Below are 18803 nucleotides of genomic sequence, written 5' to 3' on the forward strand. Positions count from 1 at the left end.
GTTGGGGGTTGGGCTGTATCCTTGCTTAGTGACTTACTTCCTATAAAAGGAAATTTCCTGAACCTCTTTAAGCCACAGTTTCATCTTTAAATGGAGATAATACTAGTGCTCATACCTCTGTATGAGGATTAATGAGATACTAATGAAGAGCACTTACCTGGCACATAATAGAAGCTTAATAAATGTTGGTTATTATCGTTATAGTCAATGTGTGCAGTTGACATAAAATGATTAGCACTTCCATTTCCCCAGGCATTTGATGGGGAGGAGGTGGGTTCACCCCAGGAAGTTGGGGGAGCAGAGAACAGTTGTTTAGGGAAAGTGAGTTTTCGGCAGGACAGAATCCTAAAAGGTGTCTCCTGATTGTTTTGTTTATGGAATGTAAAGAAAGAATTCGACCATTTCAGGAATTGATGTAGGTAGTTTTAAGTAGTGTAAATTCTTTATCATTGGAAGATGCTACTTTTGGAGACAAAACAATAGGGTAGCCCTCTCCAAGCTGGCTGCAGTGTTTGAACTGAATTCCAGGCACTAGTCAAGATGATCACTAGTTTTCTAACAGGTGATTGAATTTAATGAATCGTTTTGCTCTGTCCTCAGAGAAAGATGATAGACCTGTCAAAAATAATAGTGCTTTCATTTAGTTCTGTGCCAATAACAGACGATGAAAACTCTATGAGAATTTCTAAATTACCAAAACACTCGTAGCATTTACATATGCAATATAGTCCCTCTTGCACAACATAGAGCAATGCATCAGAATCATCTGGGGAGCTTTTTGCACAACCAAAGGCCCAGTTGCATCCCCTGCACTCTGATTTTTTACACTCGTGGTGAGGCCTGAGCACTTAAAGAGGTAACAAGATCCACAGGTGATGGAACACTCCCCACATCTAAGAAGCACTGCCTCAGAAGGACTTGATTTATTAGCATCTTCTGGGATGTAAACTGTGGGCATCTCTAAAATACATCACACTCAGAGTGGTGTATTTTCTGAAACCGCTCTTTCTCTGAAACAGCTCTGACTTTCTTCTTCTGCCTTAAGATAGGCTGTCTTGCTTCTTCCTGCCTCGGCTGTTCCCAAGTTTCTTGTAATGCTTATTTCAACCTGAATTAACAATTTTAGAAAACTCCTACCACCCAGAGCCTTATGCCAAAAAACAAAACAAATTCCAGTTTTCTTTGTTGACAAAGTTGGTTGTGTCTTATAGAATTTTCCACAGTTAAGATTTGACTTGTTGCATCCCCATGGTGTCATTTAACATGTTTCTCCTGTCCCAGTGTTTCTTATAAATTGGTAGATTGACATAGAAAGTCAAGCTGATTGAAGTTAGATATTTTGGCAAGAATACTTAATAGATGGTGTGGTAGATTGCTTTAGGAGACTCACCAGGCCTCTCTTGTTATGTTAACAGCCACTTATGACTGTTGCTTTGTTCCATTAACTCATTAAGGATTGCTAATTATGTTTGAATACCCAATAAACAGTGAACCCAACATGAAGGCATTTGAAGATATTTTCATTGAGAAACAGTGACATAAAACCTGGCTTTGATTCCTTATCAGAAGTGATTATATCCCATGGCAGTGCCTTGTGGTTTTAGGTTATTTGTTTATTTTATTATTTATTAATAAATAAATAACTGGAGCGCCTGGGTGGCTCAGTCGGTTGAGCATCCGACTTCTGCTCAGGTCATGATCTCGTGATCTGTGAATTGAAGCTCCGTGTTGGGCTCTGTGCTGACAGCTCAGAGCCTGGAGTCTGCTTCAGATTCTGTGTCTCCCTCTCTCTCTGCCCATCCCCAGCTTGTGCTGTCTGTCTCAAAAATAAATGTTTAAGAAAAGTTTAAAGGGGCACCTGGGTGGCTCAGTCGGTTGAGCATCCGACTTCGGCTCGGGTCATGATCTCACCTTTCGTAGGTTTGAGTTCCGCATCTGGCTCTGTGCTGACAGTTCAGAGCCTGGAGCCTGCTTCTGATTCTGTGTCTCGCTCTCTCTCTGCCTCTCCCCCACTCATGCTCTGTCTCTCTCTGTCTCAAAAATAAACATTAAAAAAAATTAAAAAGTTAAAAAAATAATTTATTATTTATAGGTTATTATCAATCTATTTATTTTTTAAGTTTATTCATTTTGAGAGAGAGCATGAGCCGGGGAGGTGTGTGTGTGTGTGTGTAGACGGGGGCGGGTGGGGGGGCAGGTAGGGAGAGAAAAAGAGAGAGAGAGAGACCCAAGCAGGCTCTGCAGGGTCAGTGCAGAGCCTGACAATGGGGCTCAAACTCACAAAACTTCGGGATCATGACAACTGAAATCAAGAGTCAGATGCTTAACCGACTGAGCCACCTAGGTGCCGTGGTTTTAGGTAATTTAGAATGTTCCCATCTGCCTTTACTGGGTCTTGGTATGCTACAGAGTAGGTGGGTCGAGTACTGACTTGATACATTCATATTTTCCTGTTCTTCAAACCCTTTACATATATCTATTATTTCTCAAGAACACACAGTCATCTTTTGTTTTCGATCCTTGATTCTCACTGGAGGAAGAGAGGAGCCATGTTGTGAAATGTCTTCCATTCCCTCTCTGACTCTGTGTTTGAGCTGCCTTACTTTCTGTGTAACAGTTGTTCCTTTAGGTAGGGAGTGCTCATCCCTGCCCCTCCACTGGGGGCAACTAATAGTTGTCAATCCCAAATAGGTTAGTGCACTGGACTAATTTGCTGGAATTTTCTGTCTTTTTGTTAAAAATACATTTTTAAAAAGTAACTAGCTTGTCAAAAAACTCCTGAGGGTATGTGACATTTAGTGTGTATTCGAAAACATGGCTTTATGTTACCCATTTTGAGCCCTTAAAGAAAAATATTACCCTTTGCTCTTCTCTTTTAGGAAATTCACACAAACGAGAAGGAAGTAACAGAGAAGGAAGTCACTCTTCACTTGTTGCCAGGTAATGGTCGTTTAGCATCAGACCTCATGTGCCACTCAAAGCCAGTGATAAATTATGTCATCCCTAGTATTGCTATATATAAACTCCTTTGTTTTCATCCAGAAGGCATATAACAGGAATGAGTTGGACAAAAATATCAAGGTCTTTAGTTCAATCACTACATATTAGGTCTGAGTATTATAACCTCTGCCAAGAATTTTTGTTTCCCCCTCCCCGCAAGTTGATGAAAATCAACCTGGCAAATTCACCTCCTTCACAAGCAAATAAGCCTTTTTTGCGTCACTGTACTTGGACACATCCAGGATTCTGGTCTTCAGTCAGGAAAATTCTGGTCCTCTCCAGAGCCCTACATCCCACTTCCCCATGCAGCTGCCCTAGACTAGCACGGCTGCCCAGACCCCCCGCAGCAGCGTTGGTGGGTGGCCTCACCTGTGGTCTTCTGCATCTGAGCATAAGTGCCAGGCAGGCTGTGGTTTACTAACCTTGGGACTGCCAGGGTTTTGCTCTGAGGTCATCACTGAGGAGTCTGGATTGGTTGGATATTTTTGAGATGGAAGAGAGTGACTCTATACTTTCAGTCAAGCTTTAATCATTTCTGAATTCAGAAACGGAAACTACTTGGTGGTCTGTCCCCTTCCATATGTGGGGCTGTCCTGGGAATTGTGCATTAAGTTCTTCCATTTTCTTTTTTCTAATCCCAGTAGCCTTTTTTTTGTGAGTTTTTGTTTTTAGGTATATTTCCCCCCAAACAGTAGAGGCCTCATTCTGGTACTGTTTACCTTATTCCAGTTTATTGGGAGGATATGATTACACACAAGTTTCTGACTGATCCACCTTATTTGGTAAATATATTGGGGTCCTGAAACTTAAAAAAAAAAGTGTCTAAATTTCAAAGGTTTGTATGTTTTTTTGTTTATTTTTTTACAATAATGGCCTAAACCTTAATCCATATACCACATTTTCCTTCCTTTTCTTGGGTTATAGATTCTGATATTAACTTTCATTTTTAGCTCAGTGCTACATGCATTCGCCCATCCCCTGGAGTACCTCAGGTCTCTTCTAGATGCACAGCCTCCATTTCTTAGACCAGACCATGATCTTTTCCAGCTCCCACCTCCCATGATTCGAGACTTTATCTGCACACACAAGCTGGTGGCTGTGGCACAGCATGTGCCTTGCTGACAGACTAGCACATCGCTGGGTGTTGTGTTAGCTGCTCTGGTGCCCATGTCTCGTCTCCAGTGCGCGGCCACTGACTGACACAGCCTGCCTGGTCTCGGGGACACACTCACACTTAAAAGCTGTTTCACACTAGGAGTTGAAAAAGCACAGGAAGCTTTGCTCATATATTTTCCACCTTGAACCAGCTGAGGCGCTTTTTCTGGGACTGTTTTAAACCATAACGAGGCCCCAGCTTCATTGTTTTCTTCAAGCTCTGTGGTCTCAGTAGAGGCCGACCTAGTGACTGAGCCATCTTTTTGTATTTCCTTAGGAATTAACCCCTTGGGAGGTGGAAAAATATAATATGTGTCCCTTGATTGTCTGAGTGTCTGAAAGCCTTCTTTATTTTCATGTTGCAAGTTAGACCAAGTGAATTTTGAGCCAAAAAGTAAATTTAAAGTCATTGAGGAGAATATCCAGAGGGAGATTCTGAGGGTCTGAGATGGTTGTCTGTTGAAGGGAAAGAAAATGCCTTTTTTTTTTTTTGTTCTAAAATATTTGCACTTGATTTTTTATTTCTTCCATATCCTTCTCCTTTTCCTGCTCTCACCCACATGTCCAGCCCTCATGAACTTCTCTTCCATGGAGCAGAGAATGCTTACCTATCCCTAAATCCTAATCTTTCTGACTGTAAAGAGAAGAACTCTCTATCTGCAGGAAATACAGCTTCTCATGCAGGCGGGGTGCATGCAGATAGAGCAGGAAAGGCAACACACTGAGAGGAAATACTCTCAACTAAGAAAGAGAGGAAACAATTTTTTTCTCACAAACCTCTGACCTCCCTTTTCCTCCCATCCTTCTCTGTGGAGCCAGAATGAATGTGATCAAGCTGCACCTCTGTGTCTGAGGAAGCCACCTGCGAGCCCTTTGGCCAGGGAGGCACCCGCCATCTTTCAGCGATTGCAGAGTGAGAGATGGCCCACTCTCACCGCAAAGTGGGCTTGAGCTCTACGTTCCAGAGCCTTTCTGATTTCATTCATTTAGGGTCATTTTCATTCATTCATTTTCATTCATTTCTGTACCACACCTACCTGCTTGGGCCCAAGTAATAGGAACACTGAGGTCTGCACTTGCAAGTGTAGCTGAGATCATTTTCACCTATTGGACACTTTCCTGGTTCACAGTGAAAAGGTAGAGAAATGCCCTGTGTGAAGGTATATCAGCCATTTTGCGTTCACTTATGAGTGGTCCCTGCTCTGCTTCATCTCCACACCTAAGGTTTGCCGCTCCCGCTGTGCTGGAAAGCGTAGAGTTCTGAAGGGCTGTGGTGTAGTGTGTGTTTGTCTTTCCCGGGAATGGAGCTGGGGAGGCTTTTACTGTTTGCATACTGTATGTTCCCTGAGGACTCTGAGGAGGGCTTGTTTGGTTTTGATCAGGTGAACAGCTGCTTTGTGAAGCCAGCACGGTGCTGAAGTATGTCCAGGAAGATTCCTGTCAGCGTGGGATCTATGGGAAACTTGTCTGCACAGACTTCAAGATTGCTTTCTTGGGCGATGATGACTCTGCATTGGATAATGATGTATGTATGAGCTGCGTTTGGTTCAGTTTGTGGGGAGCAATAAAATTGTGGCCCCATTGTCCTTTTTTCCCAGTTCCTCAATTCCCCACCATGCTCGCCACCCTCACAACACACATGAAACACCAATGACAGAGGTCCTCAACACCAGAATGCCGTCTGTCCTTTGGAACCTCTTTTCAGTTGTAGGGCCATTCTAAGTGCCCCAGGTCACGCTGGCTTGCATCTGACTTCATAGGTTGACACCATCAACTTTTTCTTATTTTCTTCTGTATTTCAGCACAGTATGTATCACTCATTGGAATCACTAATCTCCCCTAATACTAGTTCCCCGTGTTTTCTCTGTACTAAGCTGTCCCTCAAATTCAAGAACTGAGTTCGATTATGAAACTGATGCTTGCAGCACTTGAATTCGGGTTTCCTTTGCCCTGAGTAGCAGTGCCCTTGTAAGACCTGGAGAATGGGCAGTGGAGTGAAGGAGAGGCCTGCCCACGCCACTCGGAGAGCGCTGTACGTTGATGCAAACCCAGCTGTCCCAGCCCACCCTGGCTGTCTTAGAGTGTGGGCTTCTGTGCTGCTGTCTGCTCTAGTGGCTTGGCTCCTCGTCCTGTGCAAATAAAGACAGCATTCACAGATACTTGAATCTCCCAGCGTTTGCTTCCTAAACCTGGCTTCCCGTAGCTCTGTCACTCACCTGTTTGCATTTGTGAGGACTCTAACCTCCCAGAGTGATTGTGTGTGGCACGGCCGGTTAGCCTGGGAGCAGCCCAGGAATGGCATGTTGTGCCTGGCTTTGAAAACAAGGTGCTTACCAGCTTTCCTTGCACACTTCGTCATCTCTTACTCGGGGAATGTGCCTCCATCTCCCTGTTTGTTTTTTAGAGTGTACACTCTATTTTTCCTCAGTTTTATTGAGCTATAAATAATAACATTGCATTAGTTTAAGGAGTATAACAGAATGATTTGATAGATGTATATCAATATACGTATATATTGCACAATGATCACCAAAGTAGGTTTAGTTAACATCTGTCATTTCCTATAGTTACCAATTTGTTTTACTTGTGATGAGAACTTTTAAAATTACTCTCTTAGCAACTTTCAAATATATAATACAGTATTATTAACTATAATCATCATGCTGTGCATTACATCCCACGATTTATCTCATAACTGGAAGTTAGTACCTTTGGACCACCCTCACCCATTCTTCCATCCCCTCTCTGGTTTTTTTAATGTGCAGTTGGAAATCAGTGATTTGTTCTGCCTTTAAATGTTTAATAGGGCACAGAAAAGAGTCACAGTTGTTTCCTTTTGAATCTTTTAGGAAACCCAATTTAAGAATAAGGTTATAGGAGAAAATGACATAACACTCCACTGTGTTGATCAGATTTATGGAGGTAAGTATCTTTTCCCCTGGGGTGTTGCCAGCCTTTGAAAGTATAGCTGATAATGACAATATTTTTATGGTTCTTTACAGTTTACTAACATTTCTTTACATACTTATTTTGTTTAAATCAGTTCTATAGATGATAAAATTGAGATGTATAGTGGCTTGTTTGGGGTCACTTAGCTGGGGGAGCTTGGACTTGAACTTGGAACCTATTCTGAGACTCCACAGTGCCATTAAGTGTTTGTTTATTTTGAGAGTGAGAGAGAACATGCATGCATGAGCCGGGAGGGGCAGAGAGAGAGGGAGAGAGAATCCTAAGCAGGTTCCACCCCCAGGGTGGAGCCTGACATGGGGCTCCATCTCACAATCGTGAGATCACTACCTGAGCCAAAATCAGGAGTTGGATGCTTGACCGGCTGAGCCACCCAGGTGCCCAGACAGGGCCACTATATGCTAGATCACACTTGTGGCTGTCCATGTTAGCTGTGTAGGTTTTACTGTAAAGTCTAATCTGAGAAAGATTTGTACTCCATGTCTTTTCTGCTAAGGGTCAAGCTTCTCTGTGCTTCACTTCTCTATTTTTTCAGTCAGGGCTTTTTCAGAAATCATTCAGTAGCTGTTTAGATCCCAACACCAGTAGGTGCAGCCTGGTCCGAACTCCGGGACAGGGAGGGGCCCCTGCCATAAACCCAGGAGTTGAGTGTCCTGAAAGCATGTCCCTAGTGACTCCCTTTCATTTTGTGTAATGTTAGCTTTTGGAGTCAGTTTTGCCGATAGTGGCCAGTTCATTTTGGTCTCGTGCAGAGGAACGAAGAGCCTTGCACATTCTCAGAGCCGGGCCCTTGCTCACAATTACTTAGAAGACAGTACCTTTCCTCTTACTTTTGAGAGGTCCTAATAGTCTTTCTTGTTTCCTTAGCATTGACTTTTTGCCTTCTAACATGATTTCCCTTCCTGATTTCATCGTTGATGTGTAGTGTTTGATGAGAAAAAAAAAACTCTCTTTGGACAACTGAAGAAATACCCCGAGAAACTCATCATCCACTGCAAAGACCTCCGAGTATTCCACTTCTGTCTGAGGTACACAAAAGAAGAGGAAGTCAAAAGGGTAACTAGTTGCATGTATTTTTAGGTTTTCTTTCCCATCAGGTTTTACCACTAACTCTTATTTTTGGCTTATATTATATGATGGTGGAGGGGGGAACATGCCTGTCTGCAAAGTGAAATTGGTTATAATCCCATATGCTTTGATTAGAATTGAGAGAGAATTGGGGAAAACATGTCTATTATGATGGCACCCATTTACCTTTAATTCTTCAGTTCGTAATGTTTTGATTCCTGGAAACTGAAGAGTGGGAGGTAGGAAACCAGGGTCAGGAGGCAACCTTCTTCTCCCACACCTGACAGTCTTTCCAAAAAGTAGTAGCAGAGACCCCCAGCTCCTGGAGTGGATGAGTTCGTACCTGGGAGGTAGTAGAAGTATGCGGGAGGGAGGAAGTGGTATAGGGTCGGACGGGCAAAGCTGAGTTACCAAATGAGGCCTGTGATTTTGGACATTAAGAAACTTAATCTGGTTGCTGCAGCAAATTGAAATATATAACTGTATGAACTGGTTACAGGGGTCACTGTAACTTCCAAGATTTGTCTTACTGAGGTATCAAAGGTCTCAAACTTGCCACTGTAATGGTAAATACGTCAGGGGAGACCTGGTAGGGGGACGCAGCTCACCTGTTGTTTCTGGTTACGGTTGAGTTGTGCACACTTACAAGTAAATCCTTGGTTTTCTTTTAGGGAGTGTGAGAGTTCAGTTAGAACAATAAGCATGACTCTGGTATCTATTCTGAGCAGGAAATGAGTGGTGCAGACAGGGAAAAGTCCCAGAGAAGCCAGAAACTTCATTTTGAATGATGATTTTAGTCATCTATCCAAATATACTTTAGTTTGCAACTTCAAACAAAAAGCACAATGGATTGATTTCTTTTTCTGATCTTCTAGAAGAAGGTTGTAAAGGCCACAAGTCGATCAGAATAGCTAAATGTCTTGGTTATTGTTTGATATAGCCCTCTGTCTCTGATGTGTCAGATTTTTAGAATATCTGAATATGGCACTTAAGCTTCTGTAGCACCTTGATTTTGAGAAATTAGACGGTTTTTAAAAATATCCCTAGAAATTCAAAGCTCTTAGAAAACCTGACAAAATTGTTAACATTCCATTTATTTGGCATTATTCCAAAAGATAAGATCATAGAGACCTCAACAAGAGTTTGTGTTTGTGTGCTGCCCAGAGGAGCCTATTAGCATGACTAAAAACCTAGACTCAGTGTTTATCTGCCAAAAGCATGACTGTACCCATTGTTTGGTTCTTTTCTAGATTGTCAGTGGCATAATCCATCACACCCAGGCTCCCAAACTGCTGAAGCGATTGTTTCTGTTTTCCTATGCTGCTGCTGCACAAAACCACGCAGGTGAGTGTCTTCTGGGCTGTAATTTGCAGGCAGACCCTTTCAATTCCTACAGAAACTAGCAGGAGAAAACCCATCCATGAGCTTTTTCCTCTCTCCTAGCAACTGGTTGCCTCTTGCTTCGGTGATTCATTCAAGATTCTTATTAAAAAAAAGAAAAGAAAAGAAAAAAACTTTTTTCTTTTTTCCTGCAATCTTTGTTGCTGTAATTTATCTTTTAGGTTTATTTGCTTTTTGTGAGGGATTATTGGCTTGATTATTTCTTACGAAAGGTAAAATCAACGTATTATAACTGGGAATGTGAGACTATAGAGAAGCAAAATTCAGGTAAGTTTAAAATAATCCTGTTTGTTCCTGGGTTCTTTTTTTTTTCACTTTAATGTACTCGATCTCATTTCATAACACTCAAGAGAATGTTTTGCATTCTAGAAAGGCTTTAAGCAACCAGAACGTGCTCTGTAGCAGATATTTTGGGGGAAATGGAATAGTTGTACATAAGGGAGCACATCAGAAAACAAGTGTGCTTACAGAACTTAAAATCCCAAGTGTTTGCCCTTCAGTTCAGGGAACAGTCCTTTACTAAGAAACTTCAGTCATCTGAGCTATCAATAATGCCCAGCACTGTTCAGTGTTTCCTCAGATGTCTGTCTGTACCTTCCCTCCATCTCTCTCCTCGGTCCGTGCACTCACTCTGCCCATCACCCGTAAGGTCACATTGATGTCAAGTGACTCTGGGTGTTACATGCTTTTCGTCAGAGAAGTGGCATGCTGGAGTACAAAGTTGAACTGCTCATTTGGTCGGCATTTTTTGAACGCTTGCTGTGGGTCAGGACTGTGGGGATGGATGTGAATACAACTAAATCCCCATCCTCTGAGCATCAAGTCAAGCAGAGGCAGCGGAGAGCTGTGTCCTCTGGTGGAAGGGCCTGCCAGGGACACAGGGCACAGGGGGTGCCTGAGCAGATAGTGGAGGTATGGGAGTGTCTGGTGGGCGAGGAGGCGTATTTTAGGCAGAGGGATTAGCACGTGCAGAGATGTAGATATCTGAAAGAGCAGGTTGCCTTTTGGGAACTATGGTGACCTAGTAGAAGAGCTGCGAATTTTGGTGTCTGTCCCACCTGAATTCAAATCCTTGCCCAGCTGCTCAGTAGCTGTGTGATCCTGGGGATGACACTAAACTCTTGGGGCATCTGTTTTCTCATTTTCAAAACAGCAGCATTCATGCCTCTGATGAAGTGTCGTGAAGATTATAAATTGTTAAATGTGTGGCATATAAGGTGCAGTAAGTTAAAGAGGGTTAATTGAAAGTGTAACTGCATATTATTTGGGGTGGATTATGTTTAGAGACTTGATTACACACTAACTTAAGATAATGCTCAGCTCTACTGTTAGACTGAACATAAAATTAGTTCCTTAATTTCATAAGTTCATCTTTGTGAATGACAGATCTTTTCACTGGAGCTGTACATATAAGTGCTGGGTAACTGGCTTATAATAGCTTGTTGCAATATGAGATACACAAAATATGACTTACTTGTTGGTTACTGTAATTTTTATAAACACTTATTGAGTTTGTATTTGAAAAATCATACTCTATTTTTAGGAATTCTGCTTTTTCCTTATATCCTGATTCTTGGTCCAGACTCTACATAGGACAGTTTCTTGGCTCACCAACACTAGGTTGATCTGTATTCCAAAGCCCTTCGTTTGATCGACTCTGGCAGTTTCTTCACCGTGTGGTGCCTTTTTTGTGTGTGCCAGAAGGCCGAGGATATGTGGCATCTTTTATTCTATTTTAATTCCATCTTTTTCTTATCCTCCTTCCCACCCCCATTTTTTGAGAAGTAAATGTTATAACTGATAGATGCTAATTGACCAATTAGCTTTTGCATTGAGTAGGGGTGTGTAGAGATGGGTGCTTTGCAATCTGAACATCTTTAGTTATTTCCTGGCTTGATAATTCATGAATGTGATTTGGCTGAAAGGTCCTGAATACTGAAGACATAGCATTTTAGGGAAGGACTTACTGGTGTTGCTAAGAATATTATCTGTTTTTGAATTGGAGTATTATTATTTGTGTTCATGGGGAATTTTTTTTTTTTTTTTTTTGCATTTATTACTTTATGGAAATCCCTTATAGCTGCCTGGGTTTTAATTCTGGTTCTGTCATTGCTTAGCTCTGTGACCTTAGGCAAGTTTCTTGACCTTTCTGTGCCACATCTATAAAATGGAAGATTAATATTGCATACGCTGTAGGATTATGAAGATTGAGTTAATAAGATATAATATTCTCAGAACGGCACCTGGCACGTACTAAGGGCTATATAAGTGTAATCACTGTTTTTGTCATTATTCCTATTATCTTTTGTACTATGATATGATTTGATTAAAAGGATCATGGGGGAGGGGAGCCTGTGTGGCTCAGCCGGTTAAGCATCTGACTCTGGATTTTGGCTCAAGTCATGTTCTCACAGTTCGGTTCATGAGTTAGAGCCCTGCGTTGGCCTCTGCGCCCTGACCTTGGGGAGTCTGGTTGGGATTCTGTCTCCCTCTCTCTCTGCCCCTCCCCTGTTCACATTCTCTTTGTCTCTTTAAAAAAAAAAAAAGCATGGGGGAGTTTTATCAAACACTGTTTTTCCCAAAAGTCTTGGGTTTTGTTTGTGTGTGTGTGTATGTTTTGATGTGCAACAAAGGGCTTGAAGTAACTGATTTGCATAAATACCTGAGACTGTTTTGGTGCGTGCCACCCTGCAGTCTATGGCTTGGGAGAGGGCCACGGACACATCTGTCGGGTTGCAAGAGTAACGCTCCTGGACATTTCCTCCTAGCAGGGAGTAGCAGGGCAGGGTGAGGGGCAGAATTCTCCATCACCAGGGTGCTGTCCTTTATAAGCCCCAACCCTCACTGTGGCTGTGTGATCTGGTGATGGCCTTTAGTAACCAGGTGTCACACTGGAAAATCCTCTTGCTGGCGGTCATCTTCAAACTGAGGGAAGATTTACATTCAGGCATCTGACATGCTATTCAAATGAGTTTGCCATCTTATGCACATGTTGGTAGGGCTAAAAATATTTTATTATTTTAGCATTTGTGCCAAACCTGTCTTCTAGTGCTTCACAGGATCTTTTATGTTATGTAAATTATCTCATGGTCAGATGACTGAAAATGGAGCTACAAATTACTTTTGCAAGGAGTGGAGCAGGAACACGTCTAGTATGAGGAGACAGGCCCTTGGTCATAATTTTGGGTTAATGACAAAAAAAAGGAACCAGGTTAGGATTAAGCAGTGAATTTACTGTGCTTGGATAAAAATGGGCTTAGTGGGCAAAATTGGGGCTTAGAGATCTACTTTCACATCATTAAAATACTTGTACTTCACGACAAGATTTTGTCTTTTCAAATTTGTTTTGTTAGCCACCGATCCCAGGAACCATACGGTGATGTTTGACACACTTAAGGACTGGTGTTGGGAATTGGAGCGGACCAAAGGCAGTGTCAAGTACAAAGCAGTGAGTGTCAATGAAGGGTATAAAGTCTGTGAAAGGTAAGCATTCAGTGCTCTGCCTTTTTTTTTTTAAACAGCTTTATTGAGATTGAATTCACATGCCATACAGTTCACATATTTGAAGTACACAGTATTTTGAGATCTGTTCACAGAGCGTGAAACCATCACCACAGTCCATTTTAGAACATTTTCGTCAGCCCTAAAAGAAACCTCATGCCCCTTAGTAGTTGCCCCCCATGTGCCCTCAACACCCCTAGCCCTAGGTAACCTCTGGTCCACTTTCTGTCTTTATAGTTTGCTTATTCTGGAGATTTCATGTAAATGGAATCATATCATAAAGTGGTCTTTATGCTTGGCTTCTTTCACTTACCGTGATGTTGTCAAGGCTCGTCCATGTTGTTGCATGTATCAGAATTTCATTTTTATTGTTGAATAAGATTCCATGGTATGGATGTACCACATTTTATTCATTCATCAGTTTATAGACATTGGGTTGTGTTCCCTTTTTGGCTGTTTTGAATAATGCTGCTATGAACATTTGTATACAAGGTTTTATGTGCACAGAGGTTTCCAGGTCTTTTGTGTATATATATTTATATATACGCCTAGAAGTAGAATTGCTGGCTCATGTAGTAACTCTGTTTAACTGTTTGAGGACCTGCCAGACTGTTTTCCACGGTGACTGTACCATTTTACACTCCCATCAGCAGGATGTGAGGTTTCCACATTTTCCCACATTGAAACCATGCTTAAGAAAACCTTAAGGTGTCCCTTAAAACATTCAGAAATGAATTTGTGTCTTTTTGTGTGTGTCTTTTTTTCCATTTTATCTGTAGTCCAAGTGTAAAACGATTAGAGGCATTTTTGAATTTATATTGTGTATTTGCTTTACTTTTCTTGGGCACTTTATTCAGTAAAAATCTTTGAGTGGCTACTGTCATGCCAGGTAGTGACCTAGCTACTGGAGATACAGCACTAAGAATTCCTGCCCTCCTGGAACTTTCATTCTGGCAGGAGGCAAACTATGAGAGAACAAATGAGTGAATAGCGTGTATTAAAAGGTAGTAAGTACTGTGGAGAAAATTAAATCAGCAACGGACTAGGGAGTGCTGGGGGGTGTTGGTGCGGAGGTTGGTCAGGCACAGGGGACAGTGCAAAGTCAAAGACCCTGAGGTGGAATCTAGTCCGGCTTCTGTGAGGAACAGCAAGGAGCCCAGGGGCTGGGGAGCAGTCATCAGGGGACAGAGGAGTAGGGGTGAGGTCAGGGCGCAGAGGGGTGGTTGGATGGTTACGGTAGGAGGCTTTCAGAATTTATCATGCGGTGAGGAGGAGTTTGAGCAGAGGCGTGATGTGATCTGACCTACATTTTTAAAGGATGACTCTGCATAATCCTCTTTTAGAAACTTGAATCTTATCATTTTGGGACATATTCCCCAGCACGCTGCTAATAGTTTCATAAGATTTGTATTTTTGTAGAGCATTTTGTGTTTATGGTTCTGATGGGCCTCTTCACATCAGTTTTGATTTTGATCAATCTCAAATATCTATCAAGTTAGCTCTCCTGACACAGCACAACCTGGAGTGACAGTGGGGAGGGACCTGCAGAGCAAGTGTCACCTCCCCATTCCCACCCTCCTCCTCCGCTCTTTCCTAGTCACAAAGCTTGGAAAGGGAAGGCTAGCTCTCCCTCAGAAAGAACTTAGAAACCCCTGCACCCAGAAGGTGGTAGCGTGTAATGTGATGTTGACACTGATAGAAGGCATCCCCGTTCTCAGAAATGTTTTTAAAAATCCTGCCACGGACTGATTAAATTCATTAGGATTTGTGTAGTTCTCAGCGCACCAAAAATATACTTGGTAGGGAAGGCAGGTGGGGAGAAAGCCTTTAATGAGTGGTTAGCAGGGAAAATGAAGCTTTAGCAAGATTTTAGTGCTTAGAGCACCTGGTGCCAACACACCCCACCTTGGGCTGCCCCAGCCACGCATACTGTCCTCTACCCTTTTCTGTCCCAAGGGGAAGAGACGGGGCAAGTTGTGCTTTGTTTCTCACCCGGACCAAGGTGGTGCAGCCTGCTGGTCTCCCCAGTGTTCATTGCCTGTATTTACAAGACGCTTCGTGTTTGACTTCTGCCCGACGGCCTTCTGTCCAGTCCCCTGGCCACTCTGACCCCCTGCCATAGACCTTGCCTGAGTGGTCTCCTGTTGGGGGTGCTCCTTTGTCTTTCAGCTGCAGGAGGGTAGTTCCTTCCAGCTTGTGTGTCAGATATTAGCCCAGGTGTTACTTTCATAGGGAGCCTTCCCAGGGCTAGGCCAGGTCTCTGGGAGAGCTTTCATTGCACTTACTGTATGCCTCTCTTCACAACACTTCCTACAATTGTGAGTTTATTTTTATCTGTGTCACTGTTTGGAAATGTTTGCTTCTGCAACCTGGCAGCTCTGGAGAGATTCAGGGGCACTGTTTTTGTTCATCACTGTATCCTCAGTCCCTAGTACAGTGCCTGGTTTTGAGAGGCACTCAATAAATAGAATGAGTAAATTAATGGAAGTCCTTCCTTCAGTAGTGAGAGGGCACTCCAACCAGTTTGGATAAGAATAAGAAACTGAGTTTCTGCTTCATCTCCCAAGGTCACAGCTGGCTCTTTACCAGTCTTCCTTCTGAAAAGCCTTTCTCTCATCCTGCCTCCTGTCAAGGTATCAGAAGGCCCGTTACCCTGCAGGGTGCATGTAACACAGTGGAACGTATAAACCAGTGCTGCCTCAGGAAGATATTGCTGCCCCGATGTTGTCACTCTGAGGGTTTCCTCACCCTAAGTAAGGCTGTGCCCGAGTGGATTGGACAACTTTCCTTGAATATTTATTTTGAATATTTCCTTGAATAATAAAGTCGTCCTGTATTGGGAAAGGCTGTTTACTTGAAACTTGTCCTAATGACTAAAATGACTGCTCTCCAAGGAGGGAAGATTAACTGTTTGTGGACATTGGGAGCCTCACAGCAGAGACTCCTTAGAACTTCCTTGTAGTTCACTGGGACAGGAGAGAACATCTTGAACTCCCCTCGCTTGTGCACAGCTGTCCATCTCTGTGCGCCCTCCTTTCTGTAGCCACTGGATCTGACATTTTTCCCCCTTTGGTGAAAGACTATTTATAAGAGAAAATTAACTGGCTAACCAACATTGTAAAATAGCCTCACTTGTAGGGGAAGACATGCAAATTTTTTAAAACTATGTGGCCCAGGAGTGCCTGGGTGGCTCAGTCCGTTGAACATTGGACTCTTGATTTTGGTTCAGGTCGTGATCTTGCGGTTTATGGATTTGAGCCCTGAGTCGGTTTGTGGATTTGTGCCCTGAATTGGGCTCTGTGCTGCCAGTGCCACTGCTTGGGATTCTCTCTCTGCCCCACCCACCCTGCTCACGTGCACGTGTGTGCTCTCTCTCTCTCTCTCTCAAAAATAAATAAATAAAAATAAATAAATAAAAATAAACTAAAAAATAAAAATATTGTGGCCTAAGCTGGGGAGGGAGCTGAGACTTGGGGGCTGAACCCACCACACAGGTGGCTCCCCTCTGCAGGCTGAGAAACAGTGGTCTGTGTATAAGCTGCCATCCAGGGCAGTGCTGCTCCCAGTTTGCGCAGCTAAATCACCTGGGAGCTCGTTAACGTGCAGATTCTGATCCACTAGGTGTGAGGTTGGGCTTGAGAGTCTGCTGTCCAGGTGATGCCGCTGCATACCTGGAGCGGTAGGGTCTTCTAGAGCAATAACCATCATCCTGTTTCTATACCAGGAGGGCTTTTCAGCTTTGGATTTTCTTCTTCAGGTTTCTGATATTTCATAGTTCTGGGGTGGAGCCTGGACATAAGGAGGTTTTTAATTTTCCCATGTGATTTTAATGGGCAGCCTGATTCGTTGATTTGTGAAGAGGTATTTATGTATGTATGTATTTCTTTTACTTCAGTGATAACACCTGAACAAGGAACACCTTACCACCCACCCCCTTAAGCACACATCTAATAAAATATTCTGGACACTGCAGACTTCAAAAGCCAAATAATTCTTAACAGTTTTGATGGTTTGAAGTATCTTCTCCTTGACCAGTAGTTTCTAAACCTGATTTTATATTATAATATAATGGGCACTTTTTTCTTTTTAAACACCTTTAAGATTTTTTTAAGTGGAAAATTTCAAGCAGTATAAAAGAAAAGAGAATATGATGAATTCCCTTTCATTCATCACCCACCTTCAACAATTCTCTTTTTTTAAGTTTTTTATTTTGAGAGAGACAGAGTGTGAGTCAGGGAGGGCGCACCTGCCAGCACAGAGCCCAGTGTGGGGCTTGAACCCACCTGTGAGATCATGACCTGAGCTGAAATCAAGAGTTGGACGCCTAACCAACTGAGCCATGCAGGTGCCCCAGCAATTTTTAACTCGTGCCTAATCCTATTTTCTCTGTTTCCCCTGAATCATTTATTTATTTATCTATCTATCTATTTATTTATTTATTTTCCCCTTGAGTCATTTTGGAATAAATCCCAGACCTTACCACATTTCATTCATGAATATTTTGGTATACATCTCTAATAATTAAGGATTCTTTTTATAAATATAATCATAAAACCGTTGTCACCCCTTTCAAATTTAACATTAAAACCATCAATACCATTCAATAGCCAGTCAGTATTCAGAATGTCCCCATTGTTTTATAAACTTTTAAAACAATTTTTCATCTTTTTATGTTTTATCATTAATCAAGACTCAATGAGATTGATCTCTTGCTGTTGATTGATAGGTGTCTTAAGTGTCTTAATCTATAGATTCTCCCACCATTATTTGTTTTCTTGCTTTTCAGTGTTTGTTTATTTTTGAAGGAGAGAGAGAGTGTGAGCGTGGGAGGGACAGGGAGAGAGAGAGGGAGACAGAATCCGAAGCAGGCTCCAGGCTCTGAGCTGTCAGCACAGAGCCCAACAAGGGACTTGAACTCATGAGCCGTGAGATTATGACCTGAGCCGAAGTCAGACACCCAATGGGGAGCTACCCAGGTGCCCCCATTATTTGTTTTCTTGCAATTTATTTGAAGAAACCAGGCTATTTGATTGTTTCTTATAATCTAGATTCGGTTGGTGTTTAAAATAGTGCCCCCCAATGGATTGATTAGATTTAATGACTTGATCACATTAAAATTCTGATCTCTTCAACTTAGAAAGTCCCTATAAAATGTGCAGTGTGCATACAAGTGGCATCTGATTATTTTCCATTATAGTTACACCACAGTTAAACTTCTTTGTTAAGCTCTTTGACTGAAAGGTGTTTGTAGCTCACAGTGATGCAACTTACACAGGTTTCTTATTAATAGAAACCTGCATCTGTTAACTAGAGGAAGAGGTGGTGTCCCTGTATAGCTCTGATCTTTGCAACTCTGAAACCTAACTTTCCCACATCCTACCACTTAACAGGTTATTTTTAGAACCTAAAATTTCTCATGCAGAAACTGAAGTCATACTGGTTGGGTTCAGGGCGTAGCTCTCCTAATGCTTACTAGTTGTATAACCTGTGAAGGACCTTGGTGGCGCTGTCTCAATTTCTTTATCTGTGAAATGGAATAATAGTAGTACATACCTCATAAGAGTTGTCAGGAGGATTAAATGAATAATTTGTGTTACCTAATTAGAGTCTGGCATACAGTAAACACTTATTTGTTTGTTGTTGTCAGAGTGCTTGATAAAATGTCTCGGCAGCAGTCATCTTTTTTTTTTTTAAGTTCATTTATTTTCAGA

General features: G+C 42.2%; 1 protein-coding gene across 2 annotated transcripts in view; it reads left to right on the forward strand.

Annotated features, from left to right (window-relative positions):
• The window catches only part of MTMR12 (myotubularin related protein 12), a 65676-nt gene that overhangs the window by 22155 nt on the left and 24718 nt on the right, over positions 1-18803 (forward strand). For both annotated transcript variants that reach the window (XM_042952551.1, XM_042952558.1), the window contains exons 2-7: positions 2880-2940; positions 5538-5680; positions 7005-7077; positions 8048-8178; positions 9441-9534; positions 12945-13074. In XM_042952551.1, coding sequence (XP_042808485.1) covers positions 2880-2940; positions 5538-5680; positions 7005-7077; positions 8048-8178; positions 9441-9534; positions 12945-13074 — 632 coding nt within the window. The remainder of the gene's footprint in view (positions 1-2879; positions 2941-5537; positions 5681-7004; positions 7078-8047; positions 8179-9440; positions 9535-12944; positions 13075-18803) is intronic.

This window comes from Panthera leo, chromosome A1, assembly GCF_018350215.1.
Source record: "Panthera leo isolate Ple1 chromosome A1, P.leo_Ple1_pat1.1, whole genome shotgun sequence".
Taxonomy (NCBI): domain Eukaryota; kingdom Metazoa; phylum Chordata; class Mammalia; order Carnivora; family Felidae; genus Panthera; species Panthera leo.